The 26162-nt window shown below is 40.9% G+C and overlaps 2 protein-coding genes across 7 annotated transcripts in view; both read left to right on the top strand.

Annotated features, from left to right (window-relative positions):
- The window catches only part of ZNF451 (zinc finger protein 451), a 91674-nt gene extending 75841 nt beyond the window's left edge, over positions 1–15833 (top strand). For 4 of the 6 annotated variants that reach the window (XM_037056332.1, XM_037056326.1, XM_037056331.1 and 1 more), the window contains one exon: positions 2466–2873. Coding sequence is in view for 3 of the 6 variants with exons in the window: in XM_037056331.1 (XP_036912226.1) it covers positions 2466–2512 (47 nt within the window). In the remaining 3 variants the exon portion in view is untranslated. Of the gene's footprint in view, positions 1–2465; positions 2874–15760 lie in introns of those variants that run through there. The other 2 variants (XM_037056327.1, XM_037056330.1) reach the window with 1 other exon arrangement.
- BAG2 (BAG cochaperone 2) lies at positions 6167–19544 on the top strand. The gene is made up of 3 exons (XM_037056334.1): positions 6167–6598; positions 15761–15870; positions 18130–19544. Exons 1-3 carry the CDS (start codon positions 6486–6488, stop codon positions 18540–18542), a joined length of 636 nt encoding a protein of 211 aa, XP_036912229.1. The 5' UTR covers positions 6167–6485; the 3' UTR covers positions 18543–19544.
- Positions 19545–26162: the final 6618 nt, after the last annotated feature.

The following is a 26162-nucleotide window of genomic DNA, read 5'->3' as shown; positions in this document are numbered from 1 at the left end:
TTTCTTAATATTTGCCTCACTTTCTGTCTCCTTTTCTTTTGGAATTTCAGTGGTACATGTATGAGGCAGCTTAAATACACATTTGTTCATTTTCCTCCAATCTTTTTTCTCTCCTTCATTTTGCAAAATACCAACCTTGAAATTTATCGCTCCTTCTGCTACCTCCAATGTCAAACTCATCCAGTGAGTTTTTCATTTTAAATATTGTATTTCTCAGTTCTAGAATTTAGTGGAGTCTTTTGTATACTTTTTGTTTCTCTGTTGAGATTTCCTATCCATTCATCCTTAAGTCTTTGAAAACATAACTTTGCAAAACCCTTCCCTGCTAATTCTAACAGCTTGAGTACCTTCGGGACTGGTCTGTTGACTGTGCCCATTATATTAAATAGTACAGTCTGTTAAATAGGCATGGTCTGTATTCATTTGTGTTGGATACTTTCAGTATTGTTTTACATATGCATGTGGATATTAGCAGAGAATTTTGACTTCTTCATTTCCAAAATCTGTATAATCTATGCATATATCACAATTCATTATTTATAATCATTTGGTTTGTATTTTTGGATATTACAAATAATACTTTTATAAGCATCTCATACATGCCTCTTGGTGCACATATGTCCACATTTCTGGGAATATATACCTAGAAGTTGCTTATGTTCAATTCTAGTATGTAATCCTAAATTGTTTTTCTAAAGGAGTTCTAATTTCATCCATTACAGTATTGTATATGAGTTTCTGTTGATCCACATCTTCACTAAGCTTTGAAATTGTTTAGTCTTTATTTTAGCTATGTACTAGTATTTCTATGTGGTTTTAATTTACATTTTTTCTGGTGCATAATATTTAATGACCATTTAGACACAGTGTTTCGTCAGTATCTTCAAATTTCTTGACGATTTTCTTTGAGATTATCATTTTATTGATTTTCCTGGTTTTAAAATCTTTCAGTTATTTCTGGGTTTAAATTCCATGTATTGTATACACTTTCTCCCACTCTATGGTTTGCCTTTTTCCTCATTTAATGCTGTTCTAATGAATAAACATGATTTTAATACATTCCAAATCACCATTTTCATCATGGTTTTGAGCCACCACCACGTACTAAATTAAAAAAGACCCTCTTTTCCCACCGTTCTGCAGTGCCACCCTTGTCGTAGTGCAAGTTCCCACGGATGCGTGGGAACTGTTTCTGAGACGTCCGTGCTGTTCCTTTGGTGTCTTCATCTCGTCGTGCTCTAGAGCCTCTCTCTTAGTTACTGTAACTTCATAATGAGTTTTCGTATCTTTACGTTTATCTTGTCATTTTAATTCTTTTTTGCTAAGAGCATCTTGGCTTTTCTTTGTACTTCTTCATCCCTCTGAATTCACCTGAGGGCAACTCACTGACCTAGAACCCTGGTTTAAATTAACACATGGTATACATCACCTTGTATTTTAAATGACAGACAGCTCAGGAAGTTGTGGCTGCATTCTTGAAGAATCATTCGTCCCATGAGCCAAGTAGACTTTGAGAGCTGTAGGTTTGATGAGATGAGATAGATGTGGTGTGAGAAGCTAGTGTAGGCCAAGAAATGAACACTTAATTCCACCCCTGGGCTTTCGCGTTGTTCTGAGGGAGGAAATGCAGACACCTCTGGACCCAAGAATGTCTCTTGTTCCCTTTTGTATTTCTGTGCCTGGAGTATGGTGGGCACTTAATAAGTATTTGTTAAATGTGTGCAAATGTGTATGTAATATAGGCTTCTCAGAAGACATATATGGCCATGACTCTCTGCCTTTGATGCTAGAAAGCTTAAAAGTAAAATTTTAATAGCCTGTGATATTTTACTGTTTCATGTTTTTGCCTACTTCTGTTTTGTCTTATTGGTATTACCTCAACTCTTCTTGGAATTAAGTGCATAGATGTTTTAATATTAAATTTAGTGATTACCTATCAGTATTCTAGAAGTCTGTTGACCTTGTACATTCCAAAGTGGAAATAACTTTCAAGTTTCTTAGCACATTAGGTTCACATATGTTATAATTCAGTTTGAGGTTATATCCAGATTCCCATATTTTGAAATGTTCAGAATTTTTGGAGAGACTCCCAAGTTTCTCCATTTTGATTTGTTTACTTCTTGAAAAGATAGATGTAGCCCTGACTATTGTGGCTTATTTGGTTGGGTGTTGCCCTACAAAGCGAAAGGTGGTCAGTTCGATTCCCAGTCAGGACACATACCTGGGTTGCAGTCTCAGTCCCCGGTTGGGGCTTCCGTGAGAGGCAACCGATTAATGATGCTCCCTTGTATTGATGTTTCCTTCTCTTTCTCCCTCTCTCCCCTTCCCTCTAAAAATAAATACATAAAATCTTCTAAAAAAATTTAAAAAGAAAAGACAGGTGTAGTTGAGATGGAACCTATGTAAAGCACATGTTTATTAGTTTTTTGCCCTAAATATTAAAATTCTCTGTTCTTTTAATGCAGATGTGGAATTAGAAGAAGCTATTAGAAGAAGCCTTGAGGAAATGTAATTAACTATATTACCACACAGCATCAAGTAGCCTTGAAGATATTCAGGATAATGAATTCTTGAATTTGTTTTCTAAAGGAGGCCAGCAGTCTGCTAGTACAGATGTATTTGAAAACCTGCTTTTATGCTTTCTCATGTTCAAAATTTTATATCAACAGTTCCCTAGTTAACTTGGAATTTATATATTTAGGTTAAAAGAATTAAAAAAATAGAAAAGCTCTTGACTCTTGTTTATCTGTTTCCCAAATAGCATTATTTCTTTATTTGTACTGTACAGATGATTCTAGTTTATATTTTTTAGGAGTGAAAATGAATATAAATAAAGCTGTCATAGATTAGTTTTTCTGTAAATTCTACTTCTCATGTATACTAATACATGTATATAATAACTTTTGAGATCTTCACTTACGATTATTAGAAGAGAGAAATGGAAACAGGTAAAAATTTTACCAGCACTGTTCCTTGTGTGTTTCACAAAGATGTATTTTTGCTTTAATTAGAACTGCACAGTTCTGGAATAAAAACACCCTAATTTCTCTGAAATAATTAAAAAGAAACCTTTTCAATTCCTTTTACCTGCTTAGACTTTTGTGTGACTTATATTACCTACTGTTTAAAGGGAATGGTGTCAAAATATTTGCATAGCATTAAACTTATTTTTAGTAATATTAATCCTTTTTATATCTTTGTGTGAACGTACTCTTAAAAAATAATGTTCAAGGTCTACTCAGGAATAATCTTCCTTAACCCTTTAAAATTTTTATTTCATATGAAAGTACCTTAATTTCAATTAATCATTAATTTTTTTTCGTTTTCCAACATTTGGTATACATGGTTCATTTTTAAATGTTGAGACCCCACTGTGAATAATTAAAAATATTGCATAATTAGCCTAAGAAGGACTGGTCATACTATCTTTGTATATATGCTTCATGGTATTTGCCCCGAAATATCATCTCCCAAATTTCTGAGTAGTAACTGCTTACTAAACTGCAAATTTTCTATAAATTTTTTAAAGAAAAGAATCATGGCTAGAATTTTGTTTTTTTCCTGTGCAATTACATACTTTAGTGTGAAATAGCATTGCTGTATTTTTTTATTAGTATAGTTTTTTCAGTCCATGTTGGAAATCAATGTGTGATTTCTATTTCTTAAGATGTCAGTTCTATTCTACCTGTTTGCATTTTTTTTTAACTAGACATTATAGCTTGAGAGTTTACCAGTAATTTTCTCAAAATGACCACAATGTGCTTTTGATGTGTATGTTCAAGTGGTCAAGGCCTTAAGGTGGTAGTCACTGAGCCAGACCTGACAGACATCTGCAGGAGCTTGCGCAATAGTGAGCTCACAGAGGAAGGAGCGAGGTTAAACAGATAAGGAGAAGAGGAAACTACACCTCTGTGCCAGAGGTGCTGCACACGTGTGATGTACCTTGATGTTCTATTAAGAAGCTTTTGGCCCTGGCCAGATGGCTCAGTTGGAACAGCGTCCTGTACACCAAAAGGCTGTGGGTTCGATTCCTGGTTGCCTCACAGACCTGGGCTACAAGTTCAGTCCCCAGTCAGGGCTCATATAGGAGGCAACCGACCAATGTCTTTTTCACATCGATATTTCTCTTTGTCTCTCTTTCTCTAAATCAATGAACATATCCTCAAGTGAAGATTGTTTTTTAAGTTTTTGGAGTGTATATGGTAGAAAGTAACTGAAGCTTTTCATCACAACCCTTAAAAAGCAATTGAGTTGTTTAATGTTTGTATTTCTACTTATTAAGCAATTAAAATCATTAAAAATTATTTTATAATTTGAATTTTATTTAGACATAAGGGGGATATATGATTAATGTGTAACGTTACAAGAGGTTATAATACTGATTGTATTTCTACTTGTTAAATAATTAAAATCATTTAAAATTATTTTATAATTTGAAATTTATTTAGATACAAGGGGAAGGTGTAATCAGTGGATAATGTTACAGAAAATTATATGGATTACTCAATTACCAAAGTAAATGTTTCTAACATTGATAAAGATGCTTATCTTTCTGTTTTATCATTCATTTATTCATTCACTCACAAAATATTTATTGAATATTTTCCATGTGCCAGTGACAGTTCTAAGCACTTGAAGTATATACCAGTGATCAAAGCCAAACACATTCTGTGGAGTGCACACGTTGTAGGAGAGGTCGGATAGTGTTAGATATAATAAGCAAGTGTATCCAATGGTGATTCAAGAGCAGTGAAAGAATATGAGGAAGGGAAAGCTAGGGTAGGGGCTGGGTGGGCGCATTGTCATTTTTAATGGGGTGGCCTGAAAGAATCCTGGTAAGATGAACTTGAGCAGAAAACCCTGGAGTAGTTGATCGAGTGAGCCATGCAAATAGTATGAGGAAAAGAGTGCCACATGGAGGGTGAAAGGTCTGGAAGTCAGCTTGATATATCCATGGTCAAGCAAGAAGACTATCGGGAGGAAGGAGAGTAATAGACGATGTCCCTGAGGCCTTTCTGGGGACCTTGGCTTGTACTCAAATGAGCCATTGAAGGTTTCTGAGAATAAGCTGTGATCTGCCTTATTTCTTGTAGAAAGATTACTGAAGGCACTGCAATGACAGCGTAGATGAGAGGCCAGAGTAGAAGCAGGAAGACCAGAGGGGAGGGTACTCCAGTATCATCCGGGTGAGAATTGGTGGTGGCACTGAAACCGGGGAGACTGCTTGGGACATATTCTGAAAGTAGAGCATCCAGGATGATTCCAGAATTACTTAATATTGGCTACCCTAAGCCAGTCACAGAATATCTTTGAATTCTAAGTTTGTGTCATGGCATGACAAAATATATTAATGATGTCAAGTAATCCCCTGTGCCAAAAGTTAGTGTTTGGATTGAGGTCTGAGGGAAACGGGTACCAGTGTTAAGGGCCTCATTTCTAAAGTTCAAGTATTTAAATGGCTTTGATCTCAGATTAAAGGTTGTGATTCAGCTTTAAGCTGTTATTACCTACCATTTTCTGTGTCCTGTACATTCTCATCCTTGCAATATGAAGAATATAGCTATAATGAGATGAGAGCAAATCACAAGTTTTAAGTAGATAAATCTTTAAATTCCCAGCCCTATTCCACTTTACCGACCTTTATAGTAACTGACTTAGTGACTTACTGCATCTTTTCATTCTTGACACATTGACATAAATTAGGTGTGAAATGGCTTTAATTAAGCCAGTCATTTCACTCAAATTCCAAAAAGAATGGTTTTTTAAGAGAAAAAAAAAGTCATTAAAAAATCCTTTCACTAGAATGTGTTGAAGACAGTTCACCTTGTTTCCTCCATCCAACTGGAAAGTTGGGTAGATTTTTATTTTCCCCTAGTACTTACCTTGTGTCAGTCTCATCTCAGGGAAGTGGCAACTGCCTAGCAGCTGAACTTAAATGCCTTCTGTTCCCCATAGGGGACCTTTTCTTCATGTATCCCTGGACTTTGACGTTCTTGTTTTTGCTGTGAATTATGGGGGCTGGGAGGAACTAAGCGAAGCCATCACAGACACAGGCACAGCCTACCATTAGCTTGTGGGGAGTTAATGACTTTGGGGCTGCGCGGAGCTTCGGGGCCTGGGGAGGGGAGTGTTCGCGTGCCTCCGCAGCGTTTTGATTTGTATCGGACTCCCAGGGGCAGATGGCTCCGCGGATCACATAGGGCCTCCCCCTCTGCGTCTGCCCGTCCAGGAGGTGTCCGTCACCAACGCGCCGCTCCCCCGGCCAGCCCGGAGCCCCCCGAGGCCGCGGGCGCCGCGCCTGCCCTTGTTTGGCCACGCGGCAGCGGCAGAACGGGCGCCTCCGGGCTGCCCCCTCCCTCGCGGGCGTCAGAAGGAGGCGGGAGCCCGCACGGTGACGACGCCGCCCGCCGGCCACAGGAGCTCTCCACTCGCCACCGCCGCCGGAGAGGCCGTGACCTCCTGGCCGTCCCGCCTCAGAGGCTCCCATGGCTCAAGCAAAGATCAACGCGAAAGCCAACGAGGGCCGTTTCTGCCGCTCGTCCTCCATGGCCGACCGCTCCAGCCGCCTGCTGGAGAGCCTGGACCAGCTGGAGCTCAGGTGAGCGCGGCGGCGGCCAGGGGCACTGCGCACCGGAGACTTGTTTTCCTTGGACTCGGTGCAGTGGTGTTTGGGTGGCTTTTCCTCTCTGGTCTGAGGGAAAACGCGTTCTATTTAAGCAGAACCCATGAGCGCATTACTGGCAGCCACGTGGTCCTTAACAGACCTGAGCGTTTGAGAGCGCAGAAAAATCAGAGGATAAAAAGGGACGTCATTTGAGATTAGGGACGGTGACACGCACAGTCTACAGAACTTCTGGAACCTTCTGGGTGCCAGTGTATGGTCTTCCCAAATGTTTTCAACTTATTCATTACCTATTGCACATTTTGAACAGAGGCAGCAGCTGAGCTGTCCTTGATAGGAATGATCAGTTTCTCTGCTCCGAAGCACTTCAGAGCAAAAAAAAATTTAAATCCAGCCGTCCATCCGACAGCAAGGGTTAGAGAAGAACCCTGGGTGAACGCTAGCTTGGTACTTTGTGGAATGAAGACCCTGCAGTTTCCATTTCCCCCTAATCCTGTATTAAGCCCTGTGTAGACTCGGTATTGATGGTGTGCACCTCCTTCCAAAGGAGGTGCTGTGCTGACACCTTCTTCAGAGTGCTAGCTACCAGCTGGAAAGGATAAGATAGTCACATTTTTTTCCCTCTTCACGGAGTATGGCTTTATTCAGTAATGAGATGGTAGGCTTGTATAGAATTCCGAAGCAAGTCATATTAAGTTTTGGAAACACTTCCTTTAACGGTGTATGAAAACTTTTATGTATTGTACTTCCTGTAAACGTTTATGTCGCTAAAGTTGTTGTGTAAGTTGTGTGCACGTGTAGTTAAATGACAATCTTATTAAGGCACCCACAGCCCCCTGGACCTACACAGAATTTTTTCCCCGTGGTTTTCACCAGGTTCTGGGTGAGCAAAGGAGTACGTGAGCCAAACATTTTAAGCACTGTATTAACCTCCCCGGGTTGATACAGCAAAACAAGAAAAGGTGTCTGTTTTCCAAGGCACTGCATTGATAACCACGGTATGTGTTAGGGAAGGAGGCATTCATTATCACAACCCCAAGAAAGGAGTCAGAAAAGAGGAATTCTCCACCCACGATGATCTCATGGATGGCAACAGTTAGAGAAACCTGAGCCAAAACCACTTTCTGGGATTCTGCTGAGAATGAGAAAAAATAGAACAAGAACAAGAAAAAGTAATGCTTCTCCATTACTTTTAACATTAATGTTTTTACATCAATCCCCAGAGAAAGTGGAGCAAAACTAGAGATCAGTGGCCTCAGATACTTAACGCCCTCTGAAGAATATTTCTTTTTACGTTATAGTATAACAAGTAACTACACACCTCCCCAAATCTTTACAGCTTTGAGGGCGTGTTTTCAACCATTTCAAAGGTCTCTCTCCCCTAATTAGAAAGAAATAATTTTTCCTGAAAGGAATGAAGGCTTCCCTCTCCTTCTTCAAACTAAGTCATTGTCCTCAAACTTGAATAAATGCCTCATTTGTGGTAGGTACAAAATTCAAATACTCATCTCTGAAAGAAAGCTTCTGGTTTGAGTATTATTATATTCTAATATTGATTCATGTAAAATGAATTCTGATTGCTGTGCACAAATGACTAATCACTTTCTTAATTAACCTTTGAGCTGAGGAGGAAAGATTGATTGTATTGAATCGTTCATTGTAAGGACTTACGATTCTCATAATTTTAGACTGTTATAAGTTTTGTTTCTTTCTTTAAAAAAAAGTCACATTGACTGAACAGTAGGGAAGTGTTTCAGGAAGTAAGTAAAAAGAGAAAAATGCCAATGTCATCCATTAAAGTTTATTTGAAACCACGTGGGCAAAATCACAGAGCACTACACTGTGAAAAACTAGACTCATGCCTGGAAGGTGAATTTTTAAAAGAAAATATGATATGTGTAATTTTGCTCTAATAGTTTAATTCTATATCAAAGATGACTAATAAAGCAGTGATTTAGGTAGAGTTTACATACAGAAGCTTGCATTTATAGTTTCTCATCAGTAGTAATTTTTTAGATTGTGGTTGAAACTTCTTTCTTATGAAGCTGAAAACAGAAATATGCAAAACATTCTAGGACCTGGTAGTTGAACTGGTTGGTGAACGTAATGTTTAAACTGCTTTCAGATATTTGGCCACATTCTGCAAATCAGTAAAGAAACCCCATTTGTGTCTAACATTTTACTGTGTCACTGGCTTTTCTTTTTTGATTCCTTCTAATGAGGTGATCCGTCCGTCTCCTGGTTTCCTCACCAGTTCTACATGGGTGTCTGGTCTTTGCATTCTTGGTGGCTGAAAACCCCTTGCTTAAGTTGCCCTCATTATAAATAATGCATGCTAACATTTATTCATCGGATGAGCACTGACCGTGTGCTAGGTCCCATGCCTTTGTGGAAGTTGTGACCTCTATTCTTCTGATGGGAAATTGAAACTTAAAAAGTAAAATGTCTTGCCCCAGGTCACATGGCTAGAACCCCAGAAGACTGGCTGTAGAGCTTAATGCTTTATTTCTAGTTTTCTTAAATAGGTCGTGTTTTCAAATGTGGGAAGTATAGGATGAGTATATGACTTTACTGAAAGATGTGTAAAGCCCATATAAATTGGTGTTGAATTCAGTAACTATTGAACACCCACTCAGTGCCAGGGATTGAGTGGTTCCTAGAAGGCTCTGGATGGTAATGAAGATGGGCCACGGGTCATGGAGAAGGGCACAGGGAAAGGGACAGGACGGGAGGTTGGCTGTTCACAAACTTTCTCACACTGATAACCCTGTGGCTGGCTCCTTCTCCCTCTTATCAGCTGTTTGCAGGGGCTTATGGAGCCTTTGGGGGATGGAGTGGGGCGGGATGAAGGCGGGTGATGCAGATCACTTGTCCCACTGAACGCTTCCTGTTCCTCTGGGTGTGCCAGGGTCCCAAGAGTCATAAAAGAAGGTGGTGTCATGGGTGATGTTTTATAAAAGCCTGTCATTTAAAAGAGCACTTTTCATAAACATTGTCATTTGAACCTTGCACAGCCCTTTTACTAGAGGGCAGATGCTATCTCTCTTCGAAACGAGGGACCCGAGGTCCAGAGGGTCTGAGTGGCGTGCCCAAGGCCCTGCTGCCATGAGTAGCTCCTCGCACTGAACACCAGTCCCATCTTTATACCAGTGTCTCCATAGTGAGTGTACTGTAATGTTTTCATACGATCAGGAGAACCCTTCCAAATCTTACATTGCTGAAAATCTGAGTGGCCATCGTAGTATTCTTTCAACACCAGAGTACTGAATAAGAGACAGGACTATGATTTTAAGAACCTATTTTAGAAATTATTTCTTTGAAATAAATCCATGATAGGAGCACTTTCCATTTTCACTCCTTTTTATGAAGACACAAATTCCTGTTATTTGTAAGTGTGTTCATAATGGTTAGTATATAATAAATATCATGAAGCTAATGTGTGCCGGCCCCAGTGTGGGGCCCATTACATGTATTAACTCATATGTATGTTTTTTAAGTCACTTTGGTCTCTTGTCAGTGTTGTCACTGTGTTGAATTCTTCCTCCTCATCTCTGAGGAAAACTGAGGCAAGGAGAGTTTCCGTAACTACTCAAGGGGTGGAGAGCTAGACTGAAAAGCCACCGCAGGGTCCCTGTGTCCTGGACTAGCTGACACTGCAGTAGCCACAGTCTGTGAAATCACTGTTGGGTCTCTCCTAAGTCTCCTGATAATTTGTCTTTTGATACCCAGGCTGCAGAGGGTTGTGAGATACCAGAGACCAGAGCACTTAGCTGAGTATGAGTGTACTTCAGTTCTGCCCCCCTGGGAATATTCTAATTATAGTTCCTTTTGGTTAAAGCCTGCTTAGTTGTTGTTTCATGCAGAGAGCTTCCTAGAAGCACAGCCCAGGCCAGCCTTGATGTGAGGAGACGTTCCTTCACAAATTGTAGCCGCTTCCAGGATCCGTTAGTAAAAACAGAACTGCCGCCAAGAGAAGTGCTGCCCAGTGATGTGGTAAAAAAACTTGAAGGGTTAAGTGAGGTGGTCCAACCTCATTTAATATTTGTCTAATCAGAGTTCCAAAAGAAAATAATGGCATGGAGGACAGGAAATATTTGAAGGTGTAACAGCTAACAATTGTCTAGAACTGATGGAAAGGTAGACCAACAGATTATAGGAGCTGGATTTAAGAATACCAATAGTCCTGGCTGGGTAGCTCAGTTAGCTGGAACATTGTTCTGTACACCAGAAGGTTATGGGTTTGATCCCCAGTCATGGTGCATACCTTGGTTGCAGGTTCAATCCCCGGTAGGGGCACAGGAGGCAATCAATGGATGTTTCCTTTCTCTCTGTCTCTCCCTCTTCCTCTCTAAAATCAATTAAAAAACATATTTTTCAGGTGAGGATTAAAAAGAAAAAGAATACCAATAGTTGATCAACAGTACAAATACTACTTAAACAAGCTAAGTAGAGATCTGGGTACAGCCTTTGAAAAGAAAAGATTAACAACACGATGTGGTCCATACACTAGGCAGATGTACACTCGACAAGTGGTGCGGAGGAAGGCACTTATTGCCTCAAGGAAGAGGCGGGGAAGTTGGTAAGGGAACAGTTCCTGCCAAAAGGATTGGGTTTGACAAGGGATCACCAGTAGACGAAGGTCAAGGATAGAGAATGTTGCAGACGCCCTGGCTGCTATGACTCAGTGGTTTGAGCACCAGCCTGTGAACCAAAAAAGTCACCGGTTCAATTCCAGTCAGGGTACGTGCCTGGGTTGTGGGCCAGGTCCCCGGATGGGGGCCTGCGAGAGGCAACCAGTCGATGTTTCTCTCCCTCTCTCCCTCCTTTCCCCTCTCTCTAAAAATAAATGAATACAGTTTTTTTTTAAAAAAGAATGTTTCTGACAAGAGAATAGCAAATGGAAGGTCAAGGATGCCAGAAACAAAACAAAACAAAACCCCTCAGTTCCAAAGAATGATATTTTATCTTTGCTATTACATGAAAACAAATGTACGTTTTGTAAAAGATGCAATCTGTTTTTCACTAGGAATACGCCCTGTCAATATCTAGTTTTACAGTGGGGGGGGGGGACCATGAAATTTCCATCTAGTTTTCTATATATTTGATCGCATTTAATAAGGAAATATACTTTTTCATATGACAGATCATATTTTTTCTAGAGTGTCCCCTTTTAAACCATTTTTATTAACACCATGAAGTTACTATTGTAATTGTTATAGATAAAGCCTCACTTTTAGAAACTTTCCATCCTTTATCATCTTACATTTCTTTTTTTTTTTAAATCTTATTTATTTATCTTTAGAGGGGAAGGGAAGGAGAGAGGAGAGAAACATCAATGTATGGTTGCCTCTCGTGCATCCCCTGCTGGGAACTGGCCTGCAACCCAGGCATGTGCCCTGACTGGGAATCGAACCGCCATCATGTGGTCTGTAGGCCCGTGCTCAGTCCACTGAGCTACACCAGCCAGGGCTATCATCTTACATTTCAAAACAAACTCGAGTGTTCAAAAATTGATCTCTTCTTTCAGCATCTTCTCATTTACCAGTCCATGGTCCATCTGTGTCATTTAAATACTAGGGTCGGGGTTTGTGTTTTTAGCATAAATATTCCACCATAGTGCCGACTCACTCTTTCGTGTGTACCGGGCCCTAGGTTATCTGTCTGAGAGTTTGCAAGTGTAAAATGTGTACAGTGCTGCTAGAAGTAGCCTGGTGCTGCATTTTTCTATGTTATAGATTATTATGTTTTCTTGTATTTTTTAGCCAGATTTGTTACATAGTAAGCTTCTTACCACTCTGCTTTGACCAGCTCTTACAAACACTAAGTCCAACATATATTTAGCATCTTGATGGATCAAGAGCCCCTGTGACTTTTCTGCTTAGGCGTGCTATTTCAGGGTATAACAGGTGGGCGACTGTTGGGGAAAAGGCATGTGTGTGGTTGGGGACCTTTATATGGAGTGGACAGGTGCTGAAATACGGGGGAGATGGTATCTTCTGTGCCCCCTTAAGGCAGCACCCAGGATTAGATCTTCCACGGTCTTGTGTTTCTAAGGCCACCTGAATACTGGGGGTGGGTCTGCCACTGTTTATTTTGGAAAAGCTGGCAACTTCTTTAGCTGTGATGTACAGCCNTTGACCAGCTCTTACAAACACTAAGTCCAACATATATTTAGCATCTTGATGGATCAAGAGCCCCTGTGACTTTTCTGCTTAGGCGTGCTATTTCAGGGTATAACAGGTGGGCGACTGTTGGGGAAAAGGCATGTGTGTGGTTGGGGACCTTTATATGGAGTGGACAGGTGCTGAAATACGGGGGAGATGGTACCTTCTGTGCCCCCTTAAGGCAGCACCCAGGATTAGATCTTCCACGGTCTTGTGTTTCTAAGGCCACCTGAATACTGGGGGTGGGTCTGCCAGTGTTTATTTTGGAAAAGCTGGCAACTTCTTTAGCTGTGATGTACAGCCAGAAAGTACCCTGGAAACAGAGCGCTTTAAATATACCGGATTTGTTTTTCTTTCTGTCAAGATTCCACAGCCTAGTTCTTCAGTGACTGGGTGTATCTGTGTGTGTGTAGGCAGAGTGTGTGAGTGTGTGTGGGTGGGGGGTTGGGGAAAGTAGCGCTTCTGTAGTTCGATCCTGGCTCTGTGCCAGGAACTTACAGAGGCATTTGCTTTAAATTTGGGAAAAGGCAAACATGCCCTCCCTTGCCATCACTATTTAATACAGTACTGGCCGTCTCTAGTCAGTACTATATAAAGAAAAATAGGCGCTAATGGCATTGAAAAAGAGAAGATAAAAACTATGATTTTATGATCATCCATCTAGAAGAACCAATAGAATCAAAAGACAAACCATTAAAATTAGGTGTAAGTCATGGTTGCTGGTTACAAGATAAACCTAGAAAACAGCATGTCTCTAACCCAAAATAACCAACTAGAAAATATTACTAAAAATAAATTATTCACAGTAGCAGCAATATCCACCATGTATCTAGAACATGCATGCGCCCACAGTACTAGCATTAAGAATACATCACACTTTGGCCCTGGCTGGTGTAGCTCAGTGGATTGAGCGCGGGCCTGCGAACCAGACGATCGGGGTTCAATTCCCAGTCAGGGCACATGCTTGGGTTGCAGGCCAGTTTCTGGCAGGGGCCAGTTCCCTGCAGGGGATGCACGAGAAGCAACCATACATTGATGTTTCCTTCCTCTCTCCTTCCCTTCCCCTCTAAAGATAAATAAAATAAAATATTTAAAAAAAAAAAAAAAAAGGGCCCTGGCTGGTATAGCTCAGTGGATTGAGCGTGGGCCTGAGACTCAGACGATCGCGGTTTGATTCTCAGTCAGGGCACACGCCTGGGTTGCAGGCCAGTTCCCTGCAGGCCAGCTCCCAGCAGGGGATGCACGAAAGGCAACCATACATTGATGTTTCTCTCCCTCTCTCCTTCCCTTACCCTCTAAAGATAAATAAATAAAATCTTTAAAAAAAAAAAAAGAATACATCACACTTTGATAGAGTATACAGCAGGTCTGAGTAAATGGAGACCTGGCACGCTCCTGCATGGAAGACATTGCTACAGAGGTGTCCGTTACCCCAGTTTTTGAAAACCCCAACATACTCACTCTAGAGTTTATACAGAGGAATAAAAGTCTAAATAGCTAAGTTTTCTTTAAAGAGGATTAGGGAGCTGTTTCTGCCAACTACTAAGGCATTTTCTAAGACCAGTTCTACTTCTTAAAATGGGTGTCTGTGTAACAACAGTCAAATGGAATAGAGATTTCAGAGGTTGACCATCTACAAACCATTGGGGGAAAGATGGGTTTTTGGTAGATGATGTTGGAGAAAATGGTTCACTATTGGGAGGAAAATAAAACAACATCTAACTACGTGCAAGGGTGGATTCTAGATGGATTAACATGTAAATATGATAAAGGTAAAATAATAGAGTTCATATAGGGAAATATAGGTGAGCATCTTATGACCTAGGGATGGGGAAGAACCTGAAACAAAATTCCAAAAGCATACACCATAAGGCAAAATAAAAGCAGGAAAAGCTGAATTTGATCACTTTGAAGTAAGGATCTCTGTCCAGTGAAGGGTGTCCCCAAGTTCATGTGTGCTAGGATGGGAGGAGATGATGCCACTGAGTGGTTAGTACTGTGATCTATACCACCGAGGGGCTGGTGCTGTGAATAGGCAAATCAACAAGAGAACAGCAACGCCTGTTTAAAAAAAAAGAGCCCTGGCTGGTGTAGCTCAGTGGATTGAGCTCGGGCCTGTGAACCACATGATCGAGGTTCGATTCCCAGTCAGGGCACATGCCTGGGTTGCAGGCCAATTCCCCAGCAGGGGACTCACGAGAGGCAACCATACACTGATATTTCTCTCCCTCTCTCCTTCCTTTCCCCTCTAAAGATAAATAAAATCTTTAAAAAAAAAAAAGAAAATGGGCAAGGCTGTGATCAGGCTTCACTATACTTACTAGATGCACCGAGTAGTTACAACATTGGAAAATGCTGAGTATTGGGACAGCTGTGGGAATAGAGGGACGCCTGGGCCTTGTCGCCAGGAACGTGGCCTGGGGGGCTTGCCATTCCAGAAGGCAGTCCTGGTGCTGAGTCCAGTTGCGGGAGCATGCACCGGTCTCAGCGGTTCTGCCCTGGGGCGCATCCTAAGGGGCAGGTAGTCACTGAAGTGGTGTTTGTAGTGAGGACTTGCTGCGGGGGGAGGTGAGTGTGAATGGAGGCGGAGTCGGGCGGACATACACCTGGGTAACTGCAATTACAGGCTTCTGAGTTGATGTACAGAGAGGATCCTGGGTGGTTCTTAATAAAATGATGCCGAATGAAAAAAGAAACAGTGAGACAGAAATGAAAAATATATGAATATACAAGTACATGTTTTGCAAGAACAAATAGATAATTACTAAGCAGAGTGGTTGCCCTATAAGCAGGGAAGAAAATGGGAGTGGGGTGAGTGGATAAAAAAGAATAGAAAAACGAGAGTAAAAAATAAAAACATTTAAGGTCGTCTTGAAAAGTGTTCCTCATGATCTTTAAACCTGAGCTGAATGATAGAAAGATGAGGAAAACTCATCTTCCATGCAGTGACTTTGTGTTTTCCCAATTTATACAGGGTGGAAGCTTTAAGAGAAGCAGCAACTGCTATTGAGCAAGAGAAAGAAATCCTCCTGGAAATGATCCACAGCATCCAAAACAGTCAGGACATGAGGCAGATCAGCGACGGTGAGAGCTCTTTCCACGCGTGCGGGCTCGTCTTTCCACCCTTTAAGGGGTTCGTGATAAGCGTGGGTCGGTGTTTGCCTGAGCTGTGGTGTGAGCGCACTGGGTTTCAGCAGTCACCGTGAGCAGCGGGCAGCAGCTGCCGCTGTCAGTTTATCAAGAGCTGCTTACCCAGAGGTCCTCCTTGCTCTGTGCTCCCCAGCCCGGGCCGTGCGGGGAGTGAGAGCAAAACACCCACAGCTCCTCTGGCAGAAAAGCTGGCCCCACACAGTAGGGCTGAGGATTTGACCTCCGGTTCCCTTTCTCACTTCAGTTCTATACAAGTTACTGGAATGTAGAAGATGTAAAAGCAGAGGGAAAAGGTGAGAGGAGAAGAGGAGAAAATAAATTCTAGACCCAATAAAACCCCATTAATGTAACAGAGTGCTATCTTTTTCATGCGAAAGCATGGCCGTCCGTGGAGGAACAGGTCACTGGTGATTTTCTTTCACTGGCAATGGACTTCCTAAGTCAGCTCCTTCGGTGCTTTGCAGGACAACATAGGGCCCAGCAGCTGGTGCGGTAAGGGTGCGGTCTAATCCCGAGGGCACGGTGGGGCCAGGGTCTATTCTGTCTCCTCGCCATCCTGGCAAAAGAGCAGTGAGTTAGGAAGGAAGCTGCAGAACAGGACAAATGGGAGATTGCAGACTTTTTCATACAAGTAATGAGAGGTTGGCAGAGCCCCCCTCCCCTTCATTGCCTCTCTGTGCCGGCCAGCACTGGGACCACTGCTGTCTTAAGTTAGTCTCTCGGGGGTGAAGTCGATGGCTAACTTGGAGGCCAGCTTTTCTCCACTTGCATGGCTGTTTTCTCAGCCCAAATCGGGGCATTATTTCTAATAAACATGAAGAATATGCCAACCCAAAATATACCTCTTTGGCATAAGGGGATTTTGAGCTGATAATTTTTGTGAAATGCAGACACAGAAGCTCTGAAAACAGAGAAGTTACTCTTTTTTGTAAGAGACATTTACATATCTAAATTTCCATTTGTGAGGATGTCTCCCTCTCTGTTCAGGAAGAGAACTATAAATTGCAAGAAACTCTTTATCAGTGGAGTAGGTACCTACTGTAGTTACACCTCAGCCGTGTTTACTGTGCTCTTCCTGGTAACCCCCCCATACTGGCTTCCTTCCCTCCCCAGTGTCTTCTTCCGTCTTCAGCTGAAGTTGGTATGTTAGGGCAGTGGCTTGGGCCATCTCAGACAGTTACTCAGTTTCTTGTGTGTGTGTGAGGTACACATGTAAATGTACTTTTATTTTTTTCTTGTTAATCTTTTATCACAGGTATCCTCCTCAGACAGGAACTCAGAAAGCTAGAGTGAGAGCTATTTTTTCTCCCCCACACGTACATCCTTATGGAGACATCCAGGACCCCTGAGCCTCGCAGCTCTGACCAGCCTAAAGCCCTAGTTATGCTCACTGTTCACGCTGGGTCAAGACTTCATCTCCATCCCAGTTACAAACACAAACCTGCCCAAACCTTTGCAAACATGACAACTCGAGAGGTCATCTGGTATTCCGTATATACAGACTTTCAGAGAAAGATATTCTACAGCCTCCCTCTATAACCCAACACACGTCATCAGTTAAACTTACACGCTGTAGTTTTAACTGTGACCCTGAGCAAGTCCATCACCGAGGCGGGTACTGAAAATAGACGCAGGCACAAATGACTGTTGATGCTCTTGGCATTGTTGGGAGGAAGAAATGTTCTGTCTTTATGGATTCTTTCATCTGGTATCATCATTAAATTGACACGAGCCAGATTTGCAAAAGAAAAATAACCACATTTAACTACATACGTACATATGGACACCCCATGTACAAAGAGAGTCAGAGACCCCGTACACACGAGAGGTTTGGAGACCAAAAGGTAAAAGACAGTGTATGCGACTGAGAGCTAAGGAATGAGGTGGAGCGCCTGGGGCTTCAGAGGGGAGGAGGGGGGTTGCGGGCAATAAGAAGAGCAGATGTTCCGCGCCCTTGGATAGGCCGTAAGAGTTATCTCGGGTAGTAACTCTTATTATGAGCAAGACCCCTAATTTTAATTCCTCAGGGTTGAACTAAGAGTTTCTCATGAGCCCTCAGGGTTTCAAGTGCCTTCAGCTTAAAATAATTCACAGCCCAGTGTAGCACATCTTGGGAAGGCCTGTTCTGAACCCCTTCAACGTATTTAAGTTTATGTCTCCTATAGATTGATATTTTGAACTTTTTATGTTTAGGAGAAAGAGAAGAATTAAATCTGACTGCCAACCGTTTGATGGGACGGACCCTCACTGTTGAAGTTTCGGTAGAAACAATTCGAAACCCTCAGCAGCAAGAGTCCCTAAAGCACGCCACCAGGATTATTGATGAGGTGGTCAGTAAGTTTTTGGATGATCTGGGAAATGCCAAGAGTCATTTGATGTCGCTGTATAGTGCGTGTACATCTGAGGTGCCACCTGGGCCGGTTGACCAGAAGTTTCAGTCTATAGTGATCGGCTGTGCTCTTGAAGATCAGAAGAAAATTAAGAGACGATTAGAGACTCTGCTCAGAAATATCGACAACTCTGACAAGGCCATCAAGCTGTTGGAGCATTCTAAAGGACCCAGCTCCCTAGCTCTGCAGCAGAACGCTGAGAGCAGATTTAATTAATTTTCAAACCGGAGAGCACTTACAAATTACGGTGTAAAAGTAATACAATACTATTTTAAGTGATAACTAGTACTTTATGCCAGGCATAACCACTCATTTGATACTGAAAGTTGTTTCAGATAATGAAAGTATTCCAGTGGCATCAGTTTCATGAATAACATCTAAAAGTAGAAATATTTTCATTCTCTCCCTGTAAGTGTTAGGTGGAATACTTGTACTAGGAGCTAGCACCCTATCTAAATGGTTCATAATTCTGTGGATGAGAACTTTGTGTGTGGGGGAGGTGAGTGCTCAGCTAGGGGCAGACGAATCACTATTCTTTCCTGGGCTTTTTTGGGTGTGGAGACACATGGACACGTGGGGCATTTGTTGACTAGGAATTCTTTACACAGCAGCACGCACTTACACACGTCTAGTGTTAGCCAAGCAGTGTGCTCACAGGGGTGAAAGAGAGATCACACAGTAAAAGCCTTTCCCAGCATTCTCTCATTCAGCAGTTTTTTTAGACATGTGTCAAATTATTTTGAGCTTAAAGATTTATGCATCTCATTTGAATTTATTTCCCGATATACATGAAAATATGACAAGTGTGAGAAAATTCACATCTAATCTTACCACTGTGAACAACTATATATCCACTTCATTTTTCCAAATGCATCTCTAAAATTTTAATCATTATATAAGTACAATATTGTAACTTGCCTTTAAAAAAATTAAATGCTGCTCTTAAGTCTGCTTTAATGGTCCACTTTTGAACCTCTGACTTACCTGGCCTCCTTACTAGACACTGAGGTTGTTTCCCATTTGTTGCTGTTACTGCAACATATTTGTGTACATAGATCGTTTTCCTTTTTTCGTTTTCGATTTTCTTTTATAAATTCCAAGCTGGGTCAAAGGGTATATACATTTTCGTGGCCTAATGTATTTCCAGTTTTGTGTGTGTGTGTAATTAAATCAATTTATACTGTCTTCGATGATTAAAATGTAGCCATTTCACTGAAATATTTCCAGCATTAAGCATTTTTTTCTAACGAGATAAACACCTTTAGTTTGCATTTTGTTTGCTAATAAGGTTGCATAGTATATTGGTTATACTTTTATTTGTAACAAATGAAGCAACTGTGGAATATTTTTATTTATTATTAGTGTTATTGATACACAAAGCCCTCAACTTTCCCAAATACAGCTGCAAAAAACAAATATTTCAAACTTGGTTTTTATTAGAACGCAAGTATTCTTTCACACTGAAAAAGAAGTTAAGATCTTGGGGTCCCAGGGAGAGGTGAGAGTAAAATGTAGCAACTGTACTTAAACATCAATTTTAAAAAAGTTAAGACCTATTTATTTATTTATATCAGTGTATATTTATATATACATAACAATGAAAACAAGATTGAGCTTTGTTTTCTGGACAAAAATAACCAGTCAGCCTCTCTTCATTAAACAGTTATAGTCTAAGGACATTCATGGTGGCTTTGGTGGCCGGCCCCGAGTCCGCCTCTTGTAAATCTTTATATTTCATGGGAAATATTAATTCTCATTGATAACTGTGACAGAACCCCTCAATTTCTCAGCAGATTCTAATTCACTGTTATCAGGCTTCCTGTCAAGTAAAGATGTTTTTGTGCCATCTATTTCTTTATCGGCCTTTTGAAAATTCAACTGATGCTCTGGTTTGCCTCCAGTTCTCACGGACTGTCAGCATCTGTACATCCCTCCCGTTCAGCGAAGTTCTTCCCCTTCCCACTGGCTCCTTGTCAGCCCAGGAGGGTACCACAAAATATTCCAGCTTTGCTTCCTCAACCTGTGTATTCTTTGCATTGTCTTTGGCTCACTTTTTGCAGTGGAGTTTATTCCCTATCACAGACCTACCGTCTCCTACCAAGCTGCTTTAGTCCCTGGTCTGCTGGCCTCCAGCCCTCCGTACCTCTAACTTGAGCCATTTACAGGGGCATGGACCTCAATGTGTAGCTTCTTATTTATTTTTAAGGATGGAAGTATGATTTATTTTCAAAAGAAACTCCCAAATGTCACTTTTTTGCCTTCATTTAAACTGTCACCTTTTATAAAGGATCCTAAGGGAATTCCGAGTGTATGTTTCGTCTATGTTGATATATTCCCTGATTGGGATAGGGACACCCACGCAGTGTATGATTTTTGCCATCCCTCCTGAGCACTGCTTCCCTGTGGTGGTTCTGTCCCCACCCCAGCTCTTCCTGGGTAAGCACGCAGCATCTGCAGAGGAGCTGATGAGAGCGCTCAGTGCTGTTCATTAGCTGAGAGTGACACTGCTACCTGGTCAGAAACCTGGCAGGTGTAGAAGTGACCATCCTGCTATTTTAATACAGGACATTGAGGGGGAAAAAAAATCCCTAAATGTGAACTGCTGGCTTCCAGCTGTACTTCCCTCCCAGTACCATAATCCATCCTCTAGGGGGCAGCATTCACACTGCATTCTACGTGATTGGCGTCCTCTAATTTAATGAAACATTATTAGCCAAGTGAGGCATTATGCAGGACACAATGAGCGTGGGCACGACCCTTTGTATTGGAGCCCTCAGATTTCACCCGGAAGGGGTGATCAAGAAGAGAACATTTTAAAACTGGAAAACATGAGAGAATATAACCACCACTGAAAAGCAGAGGAAGGACCTGGCAAAATTACATGCAGTGACTTTTAACCAGGGAACATCCATGCATTTGTCCCTTTCACATTACTGTGATAAACATTAATTTCTGGAGTGTATATACATAATAATGCTACTTTTGAAAGCTGGATTTTATAATTATTCCACAACAAAAATGGAAAGTCAAAGAGCCAAGAGTTTTGGAAAAGGTAAGACAAGGTCAGTAGTAAGCTTGAGCTGCTTTTAGTGTCTGTTCACACAAGCAAGCAAAATGACATGGACCTTCTGCTTAGAGACGTTGTAACGGGATTTGAAATTTGTCTAGAACTTGGGGTGTCCCAGAATATAGGATGTCCTCCCCCACACCAATCTGGCTGGGAGATGGGACCCATGGGGCAGGGCCATTGAGAGTTACTGTGCATACCAGTAACAGCAGGGTAGCTTCTTACCTGATAGGCAAAAACAGTTATTTTGCGCATCAAGTCTAGCTAGGGAGATGGGCATGACTTTGGCCTGTGATGTAACTGGGAGGGAGCTCCCCTTCCAGTGCCTGCCTGAGAGCTTGGAGATGGTTTGCTCCACACCACAGGGTCACACCTGCCGGGACTACTAACTATAGCAGCCAAGAAAGGTAGAAAACCTGGGAGTGCTGGCAGGTGTAGCCAGTTGTGGGAGGAGTCGGAAATGGGGTTTTAATCCAGGCACAGCAGCCATGCTGGAGCTTAACCACTCGGTTTGGGGGAGCAGAGAGGGGGCTCCCTTGACCATGCGGCCTAGGAAGGAGGAAAGCAAGGTGTAGCAGCCATGCAGAGCCCTCTCTAAGCAGTTCGGGAGATGCAGAAGGATCCCTTGGCTCACTATGAGGATGTGGTTTTGGCTGAAGAATGGGAGCCTAGACAAGTTACAGACTTCTACTGTCTTTTTGCCTGAGATATGGTACCTGTGACTGGCCTGACTGGACAAAGAGGGTAAGGAAGGACTGTGAATATTTGTGGGTGTTTTAAAGGAATTTGGGGATTTTTAACAGCAACATTCTGCTATTACTCTGAACCTATGTAACTTTTGGAAGAGTTCTTTTCACCAAACTTGGTAACAGTTTCCTGACCTTGCCACAGGTCCATTCGGTAACAATCTGACCACATTCTTCAGTCATAAGCTAAGGGTGAAGAACTGGAACTGGACCACGCAAATCTTTTAATTACCCACCAACAAATCATTAACTATCATAGCAAACATGCTTCTGTGCATGTAGTGGGCATTCAGATCACTTTGACATTTTGGTATTCACTCCCATTGGTGAGGGCTGACTTCAGTATCTAGTCCAGCTTTAACACAATTTAATCAGGGGTGACCAGAATTGCTTAAATAGGACACAGTTTGTGCAGGAATTTGACAGTTGTCAGAAAAGATTGAAAAACTTGAAGTTGGAAAACTGATACAGCATCTGGATTCAGGGAGTATTATACATACATCTCCAAATGTGATCGTTATGCCTCAGGACTGAAGATGGCACAAGGCCTGAGACAGAACACGCACACAGGCCATCAGCTGCTGCAGAAGCCCGGCACAGGCTTGCAACCCCTTCTTTTGCCAGCAGAGGTCCCCCTGCACATCCCTGTCTGCCCAGCTGTAAAATGGGGGAAGATAATGCTTCTGTGAATTACTTCAAATAAGATACACTACAGCATGCAAGGTATTTAGTATAGTGGCCAATAAAAAAAGCACCTGTTAAATAGTCATACCTTGTTGCTCGGTTTCAGAACCCCTCAAACCCCTATACTGGTCGCATTTTGACAAGAAAAAAATGTTTCGGCACTTCACTTGCTTGGGACTAGTCCCACTTGCTACAACTTGTATGAGCTACATCACCTCATGAGAGAAAATACTTCATTGCTCGTTTGGTGCTCGACACAAGTTCGAGAATGAATTAACAAGTACTGAAGTACCACTGTAATTATATTTTGTACCACAGGACAAAGTAAATGTATTATTGGAGCGGGGGTGAGGCTGACAGGGTCAAAAGAAGGTGAAACCACTTTTAAAACAGACTGATAACTGATAAATTAGAAATGAAAATTACTTTCCAAGGCAAAATGACTTAAAAACCAGTGCTACTAAACTGATTATCCACTATCAACAAAATAAGTATACTAAATATTGGCACAGTGAGCATCTGCAATGTGAAACATTTTTAAGTTATTTTGATTTTTAAAGAAGTCACATTAATACCTTTTATAGTTTGGTTCCACACTGGTGATACATATCACACAAAATTCAAACTATGAAATGCATTTATTTTTTATTATTGGAATTCATCTTCCATGAAATTTTTATTAAGTAGTATATTTTAAATTAAGCTCAAGGGCATAACTGCAACCCAATAGCAATACATACAAGTGGTGTTCCATCCAAATTTACAAAAGCATTATTTAGTAGTAACAAAAATATAGGAGTTGAGCTTTCCTTTTAATACAAAGTTTTATTTTTGAGACAATTTACCAACATCCTAATATAGATATTTCAAGAAAGAGAAGAGAAGTAGTAGTAATAAAGGTTATTACAGCTAAACCATTCAATCACCTGGGAGTTAGGTAATTGGACATTTCAGAGTCCACTGTCGTTTTAAGCATTTTCTCTTAGCAAATAAATTCACCTACATGATAGGCTGACATGTTTTAGGGTGAAAACCTAAAGAGTGGGAACAGCACATGTGATGTTCATAATTGTAACAAAGTTAAAACTGAATAAATCTACCTGTTCATTATGTTGTGCAATGTGGAACAAATTTTTACAGTTCATTTTGTTTTCAGAGAAACAGATACGCAGTAATGGGAGCACTTTAGCAAATTACCAGTTAACTATTTCAAAGGTTTTGAGAAGGATTCTACTAAATTATCCTTTTACAATAAAGTAGTTTACTTTTTTTAAGTTGGGACGTTAGGTCCTGAGGCCATTCTCAGATTTTCTGAAAAGACCCCAGCCCCTAGAAGCCCCCGGCTCAGAGGAGTGCCCTGATGAGTGCTCTAAGCACCACATTGCCAACTTCTGAACCGCCGTCTGACTTCACTCCATGGTGAGGAGGTGTCCATCCTCTTTTTGGTAGTGTTAGTTTTACTTTATTTATAAAAACTACATGCATGCTATCAACTTTGGGCAGATGAAAACCACTTAGCCTGGTTTTATTTAACTATGTTGCTTTGCATGGGCTATTCAATATACTATTTTATTTAACAGGCAGCTTGAAAGAGGAAAAGGAAACCTCAGGAACTTTGATATATGGCAATTATTACAGAGCTATATGTCAGTCTGCTGAAAATCAGCCATCATGTAAAAAAATACATAACACAAATTCACAACACCCTGGAGCTTACGACAAGTTTTCTTCAGCAACCATGGTTCACTAGGAATTAATAGTAAAATTATTTAAAAGAATTAAAGGTCTCAGGGGGGGAAACTAATGTCAATTTAGAAGGTTTTAGAATTAATTAAATTGCAATGTATTTAACATTATCACCAGTGGCTGATTTTCAGGCCTACTTAATTATTTAAAATGATTAATTATGGTTAGATTTAAAAAACAGAAGTGCAAATTAAAAATTCAAATGTGTTACAAAAATTTCAGTTCTTGCAAGAAATGACAAAACTAAGTACATAAAATTGTATTACAACTATCGGGAACTGCAACCATCAAAGATTACATTTTTTATATAGAACAGTAACAAACTTTTACCAACACACATTTAATTAACATGAAATACAACTACAACATATTACATAATGTGATTTTTCTGCTACTGAAAACCAAAAAACTCAAAATATATTTTGTGCAAAAAATCAGAGAGACTGCATTTGAAGAGAGTAGGGAAGGCAAGATGAATCGCTAGCAGGCATCCATCGTCAGGAGTTTTGCCCAGGACCTACCCCGCTGCCAGCAACGGGAGTGGTGACAACCGGTGACATAAAAATAAACATGTTATATTACTTTGAAATGTATAGTGCCAGATCATTTCAATATTGTGAGAAGCAAACATCCACTCCTGACTTAACAAAGACATGCCCCAGAAAATCCTACTAGGTCCTCAGCATTAATCTGGACAGGGGGTGAGAGTGGTGCAGATGGAGGCCTTAGACAAAAAAGACAGACAACATACAAAAGGAACATATAAAATATTATGCATTTAGTACAAATAATGAAAAAGGACTTTATAGCACGTTTTCCAAGGAAAGTTATTTTACATATTCCAAAATCCTGTAAAAACCAAGTATATTGCAAGGGGTCAAAAACAAAATCATTGATGAATGATAATTAGTTTTAACAGAGTTCATGCAATTATCTTAGTTGGAAAGCTAATGTCTCAAGTCACATTTATGCTCTGCCACATGATACATACTAAAATTATTTATTAAAAGAAATTATTTTATATTTGGTCCTGACAGAGGTCTCGAGAAAGTGCTGTAAAAATCAAAGGTTATAGAAATGTGTAAGTGATCATCTTAAAATACCATACAAAAATGTGTAAACAAAAAGATGCTTTACAGTTACAGGGCATTATAAAATCCATAATGTGGATTACGACAGATCACCTCTTGTGCACTTAAGCACCATCGCACTTCCCAGCCCAGAGGAGGGACCGAAGGTGCGCTCTGCCTGCTTAAGGACCTCCTTCTGGAGGGACACAGGAGAAAGATTTCGCAAAGTATCTCACCTGGGAGATGCTCTAGCACTAAAACCTTTATCCTCCTCTTTTACCTGTCCTGTCAGAGAGGAAAACTGCTTTTAAAATGTATCATAAACAATATAAATTCTGCTAGTAAAGCACTGTAAAAATTAGGTATGATATTTTGGCACAAAGCACTTCTCTTTTGCAAAATATATGTCTGGAATTTCTTATTTGAAAATAAAACCTTTCAACACACATACAATGTGTAAGGGGTTCTATGAATGAATGAACCAGTCCATGTTTCCTTAAATACTGCACACACCTTCAGTTTA

This window comes from Sturnira hondurensis, unplaced genomic scaffold (assembly GCF_014824575.4).
Source record: "Sturnira hondurensis isolate 20B ecotype Veracruz unplaced genomic scaffold, ASM1482457v3 Scaffold0008908, whole genome shotgun sequence".
Lineage (NCBI taxonomy): Eukaryota > Metazoa > Chordata > Mammalia > Chiroptera > Phyllostomidae > Sturnira > Sturnira hondurensis.
Note: the sequence above shows the minus strand (reverse complement) of the source record. Positions and strands in the feature narration are given on the sequence as shown.